At 38.9% G+C, this 5,739-nt stretch overlaps 1 protein-coding gene across 1 annotated transcript; it reads left to right on the top strand.

Moving 5' to 3' along the window:
* The first annotated feature begins 2,337 nt into the window (after window positions 1-2,337).
* LOC105045221 (probable indole-3-pyruvate monooxygenase YUCCA10) lies at window positions 2,338-4,538 on the top strand. The gene is made up of 4 exons (XM_010923418.3): window positions 2,338-2,994; window positions 3,254-3,487; window positions 3,968-4,090; window positions 4,177-4,538. The coding sequence occupies exons 1-4, from the start codon at window positions 2,386-2,388 to the stop codon at window positions 4,390-4,392; spliced, it is 1,182 nt and encodes a 393-aa protein (XP_010921720.1). The 5' UTR covers window positions 2,338-2,385; the 3' UTR covers window positions 4,393-4,538.
* Window positions 4,539-5,739: the final 1,201 nt, after the last annotated feature.

Raw genomic sequence — 5,739 nt, forward strand, 5'->3', positions numbered from 1 at the left:
TATGAATATGATATGGTCTCCATAAGTCTACATGTATCAATTCAAACAGAGTTTTACTAAAAATTGTACTGATTGAAAAAGGTAATCGCTGCTGTTTTGACAAAGGACAAGCTTCATAAGGTAGAGAATCTTTAATAGAAATATTGATATTTGAAATTTTGAACAATGTAGACTTGGATACATGACCTAAACGTTCATGCCATAAAGCACAAGAGTTTGTGACAGACTGAACATTATTGCAACTTTTATGAAAAACAAACTGTGAAGGAGTGTGTGTGAATGATGAAGAATCAAGCTTGTATAAACCAGCATGTTCTTTTCTAATAGCAATTATCTCCTTAGTCCAATGGCCCTGTAAAGTACAATGAGAAGGAAAAAAATAAACCATAGTATTAGTAGATTGTAGAAGTTTACTGACTGAAAGAAGATTGTACTTGAAAGAGGACACATACAACACATCTATGAGAGTTATTTTCGGATGTAAAGAAATAGTGCCTATACATGTGACATTTTGTTTCGTCCCATCGGGTAAGTATATGGGTGAGGGGTTAGATAGTCTATGTGGTTGAGAAAATATTTGTATATTTGAGCATATGTGGCTGGTTGCACCTGTATCAACTATCCAGGTACCAATATTCTCATTACCTTTGCTAAAAAGACACCAATGAGGTTCATTACCTGCAAAGTTCGAATAATTGACAGTGTTTGGCTCCATGGTCACCTTCCCTTTCATATACTTTGCTATTTCTTGCTGAATTATGGTGGACAGATTAGCGCTCCGATCACTTGGCTGAGATGGAGGATTGAGTGGATCATCATCCATAGGGGTTTCATGAACTCGGACTGTGTATGCCTAATTCTGTTGATTAGCACGTTTTTGCTTCAGCTCCTTGTACCAATCTGGGTAGCCGTGTAGTTTAAAATATGGGTCACGCATATGACCTTGTACCTTACAATGGGTACAAAATCGATCCTCCTTTCTAGCAAAGTCACATTTTTTGTTGCTACTAGAATTCTGATTTTTTTGAATATTAGCCTCTTTTGTACCTTCAGCCTTCAATCCTTCAACCATCATTGCCCCGGCGTGATCCATCGAATCTGAAGTAGAGAGAACTTCACGCTGTTTTTCAACACGAAGCACCATAGAATATGCTTTATTCACGACGGGTAATGGATCGAGCAGCAAGATCTGGTTGCGGACATGATCGTAGCTATCATTCAAACCCATAAGAAATTGTATCAACCTATCTTCATTCTCAATATTTGCAACAGTTTTTGCAGCCCCACATGTACAGATCGGACAATTCCTCAAGCAAGATAACTCATCCCAAAACTTTTTCAGCTTTGTAAAATATACCATCACCGATATATTTTCTTGAGAGAACGAGCTAATTTCTCGTCTAATTTGGTAAAGCAACGGGCCATTGCTTTCACCAAATCTTTGTTCAAGTTCATTCCAGAGTTCACATGCAGTAGTTACATAGAGAAATGCCTCTACTAGATCTTTAGAGATAGAGTTCAAAATCCATGACAGCACCATGCTATCGACTCGTTGCCATTTCTCAAACAATGGTGATTCAACATCAGGCATAATACATTTTTCATTTATAAAGCCAAGTTTATCTTTAGCCTTGAGTGCGATCTTCATCGATCGACTCTATGACAAGTAATTCAATCCAGTTAAAGGAGCGCTTATCAGGAGCATGCCCGGATGATCAGAATTCGGAAGGTTGTAAGGATCGTCGGTAGGAACTCTGTCGATCTGAACACCGGACTGAGCTTTCTCTTTCATGAGTTTTAATCATCACAAAACTTAGAATATTCTAAGCTATAATGATCGTGGCTCTGATACCATGCAAACAAGGCAAACTGAGAAAGCTAAAATGAAAAAAAAATTATCTTCATATTTCTTGATTGAAAAATTAATGATGAGGTTCTCTTTTTTTATACAAATGAAAAGGACTATCTAGAATTCAAAAGAATGATCTAGAATGCTAGCTAAGCTGTACAGATTAAGAAAGGATTCATAGTAAATCTTTTCCTTTCCTTGCTAGTTAAAATAAATAAGTAGATCAGTTGGATAATAAATCTTTGGTACCTTCTTGAGTAAGTAGATCAACTGGATAATAATTTTTTTTTTTAATTAAAATAAATAAATATTATTTTTTTTTTTTCTTGCGAACTAAAATAAGTAAATGGATAATACATCTTCGAGGCACCCAAAGACACTTTCCTAACCATAGCTTTGCTCTAGTGACACGTACCCAGCCCAATGTCCCACAAAACCTCGCCTGTCTCAAATCTATATGAGACCACCCCACCAACCTCCCAAATTCCACAAACCAGAGACAGAGAGAGAGACAGAGAGAGAGAGAGAGAGAGAGAATGGAGGAGGTGGTGGTGATAGTCGGAGCTGGCCCGTCAGGGCTCGCCGTGGCGGCATGTCTCACTTCGCACTGCATCCCAAATATAATTCTGGAGCGCGACGACTGCATCGCGTCTATCTGGCGCAAGCGCTGCTACAACCGCGTAACCCTCCACCTCGGCAAGCAGTACTGCGAGCTTCCCCACGCGAAGCACCCGCCCGCCACCCCGACGTTCATCCCCAAGGACGAATTCATCCGCTACCTCGACGACTACGCGTCTCGCTTCCAGCTTCGCGTCCTGCTTCGCCGCAACGTGGAGTCTGCGGAGTTCGACGCGGCCGCCGGGAGGTGGCGCGTTGCAGCGAGGAATCTGGACTCGAGCGTTGCAGAGGAGTACCTGGCGAGGTACCTCGTGGTGGCCAGTGGGGAGAATGATTGCATGGTGGTACCGGAGATTCCCGGTCTGGATGGGTTCGACGGGCCGGTTTTGCACTCGTGTCGGTACCGGTCCGGTTCCGACTTCAAGGGGAAGAATGTCCTGGTGGTTGGCTGTGGGAATTCTGGGACGGAGATTGCTTTTGATCTGGCTGACTCTGGTGCCAAGACCTCTATCGTGGTCAGAAATCAGGTGACCCAGCCAAACACTAGAAACACATTTTTTTATATATAGTTTTTTAAATTTTTATGGTTTACATAAAGAGTTCATGATTTGTTTGATTTAATGGATTCTAATTAGTCTATGGTATGGCATATGGTTTCATTAGCATGAAAGCTTGTAGATATCGAGTGGATATAGTGTAGTTTACTTGATGTTATTTGTAGGGGATTGATATTTTCATGCTTTGATGTAATTCTTACATGATTCTTTGGTGGGTAATTGACTGCAGGTTCATCTAGTAACGAAGGAGATATGGCTGTTTGGTATGTTCATCATGAAATTTTTGCCATTACATTGGGTGGACATGATTGTTCTTTTTCTCTGTTATATCGTGTTTGGAAATACATCCAAGTATGGCATACATAGACCAACCAAGGGCCCCATGTATTTGAAAGCAAACAGCCCAATCTATCCTGTTGTCGATGTCGGTGCATTCAAGAAAATAAAATCTGGAGAAATTCAGGTAAATACAATTGCTTATAATACTTCCGAATCTGCATTTTATGCTTAAGAATGATAAAGAAGCATATGTTATAAATCAATATGATTGGTTGTTGTGCCGCTTAATCGGTGTAGATGAGCAGTCGACATCTAACTATGTATTTGCGATCATTTGGAGATATGAGATTTATACATCATGCTATTGATTGATTTTGAGTTGATTATTTGTCAATTATTATATGCCAAAGATTAGGTCTATCCTCAGTTTGTCCATTCAGGTATTTAAATTATTGTAAGAAAAAAAAATGGTATAAAACTAGTGAATGCTTTATGGAAAATTTCAACTGTTTCTCCATATTTTTTTTTTCTTAAATTATTAGAACAAGACAAGATATAGTGTCTTGTATAACAGCAGACAAGCATGTGCCCCTGCTTTGAATATAATATGATGGAACTTATTTTCATTTTTATCGAGGATACATGTGAATTTATTGGTGGACAGGTTCTGCCTTCAATAGCTAACATAAAAGGCAATAGTGTGACATTGTCGGATGGAAAGCAGTATCATTTTGATGCCATAATTCTTGCTACAGGCTATAGAAGTGCAATAAAAACATGGCTCAAGGTATGGTGCTTCTTTTTTTCTTGCATGTTTTTCACTTTGTGATAAGCTAGATGAAGTGTGATTACTTTTGATCTATACTTTTGTAGAGTGATGATTACCTAATTGGTGATGATGGAATGGCTAAGCAAAAATTTCCAGATCACTGGAAAGGGAGAAATGGGCTTTACTGTGCAGGGCTTCTAAGAAGAGGAATTTATGGGTCTGCTGAGGATGCATTTAGTATAGCTAATGACATTAGTAAAAGCTATCAAATTGACCAAGGCCAAACATTGGAGAAGGTGCCAAAGCCTGCAAAAGTGTAACATGGATTCATCAAGTTGACTGCTTGCAACAGTCTTATCTTTTTATCCTGAATAAGTCTTGGGCCAGATGTTGTGTCAACAATAAGACATTTATTTTGTGATGTTCCATTTAGCCTCATCAAAATAAATATTTTGTTGGTGGAGCATGTTGCTATTCTTTGATGTTTCTTAACTTCTTTGTGATTGCCATCCATATGGCTAAGAGTTTTTTTATTTTTCTCTCCTCCGATAGCCTACCATCCGCTTTGGTATAAGGCCATCCATGCAAGGTTTATTTGTTTGCATTCCATGGGTCTTAATGTATTTGTCCTCCTTTATTTGCAGTCATATAACTACTAAAAATCCTACTATATCATCAACCTGCACATGGTAGCTTATTTTTTCTTTTTTCTTTTTGAGTAACCAGGAGGAAAAAGAAATTCCCCCGAGATTGATTAATTATAAAAGATGATATTTACAATGGCTGTACATTTATGATTATATGCAGAATGTATGGATGAGATGGTAGTGAAGTACCATTTTGTTAAAGATGTCTAGAGGAGACAAGGAGGATATATGTTAGTATAATGACCTAAGACCCGATTACAACGTCTAAAACTAGACTATGAATCCTTGTATTATGCTGAGTGGTTCTTCGTAATTCATCGACATAATCGTGCAGCTCGCTGACCATTGGGGACGAAGAAAGATCGACTCTAACACTCCCTGAACTAGTGGCATTGCCCTTCCTCAAGGCTTCCAGAATGTCGGAGATTAAGATTTTCAATTCGTACCATTGCATTGAGTGTTTGGTTCCACCTTTCTCCATAGCAAACCGAGTCCAATCTTCGAAAAGATGGGCGATTTTCCTCGCGGTATCTGATGTCGAGTAGGCTTCAAATCGGAAAATCCTACTGTTTCGTTCTTTCCAAACCAATCATTGTGTTGTGAGAAGAAGAAAAACCGAGAGTCTGCCTTGTTCCTTACGAGGACCGGCATGAATCCAGTCAGTCCAAACTTGTGGGATATGGTGAAGAAGCCGAGGTATTCTACTACCTTTGGTAAGAGTTGACCAAATGGCAGTAAAATAGGGACATAGCAACAGAATGTGTTCTGTTGTTTCATCGAACTTGTAGCATAATTTGCACTGTGTTTCCACCTGAACATCCTTTTTAATTAGATTTTCCATTGTTAAAATTCTGTTGTGGAAAGATAAACAACCAAAGATTTTCATCTTCTCGGAGATTATCAGTTTCCAAAGGGTTTTGCCTAGAATATGCTGAACACCGCCATCAATTAGGAAAAAATAGTAGTTCTTGACAAAATATTTTCCTGAGTTGCTCTATTTCCACACTCTTTGATCATCTT

The sequence above is a fragment of the Elaeis guineensis genome, chromosome 5 (assembly GCF_000442705.2).
Source record: "Elaeis guineensis isolate ETL-2024a chromosome 5, EG11, whole genome shotgun sequence".
NCBI classification, from domain to species: Eukaryota; Viridiplantae; Streptophyta; class Magnoliopsida; order Arecales; family Arecaceae; genus Elaeis; species Elaeis guineensis.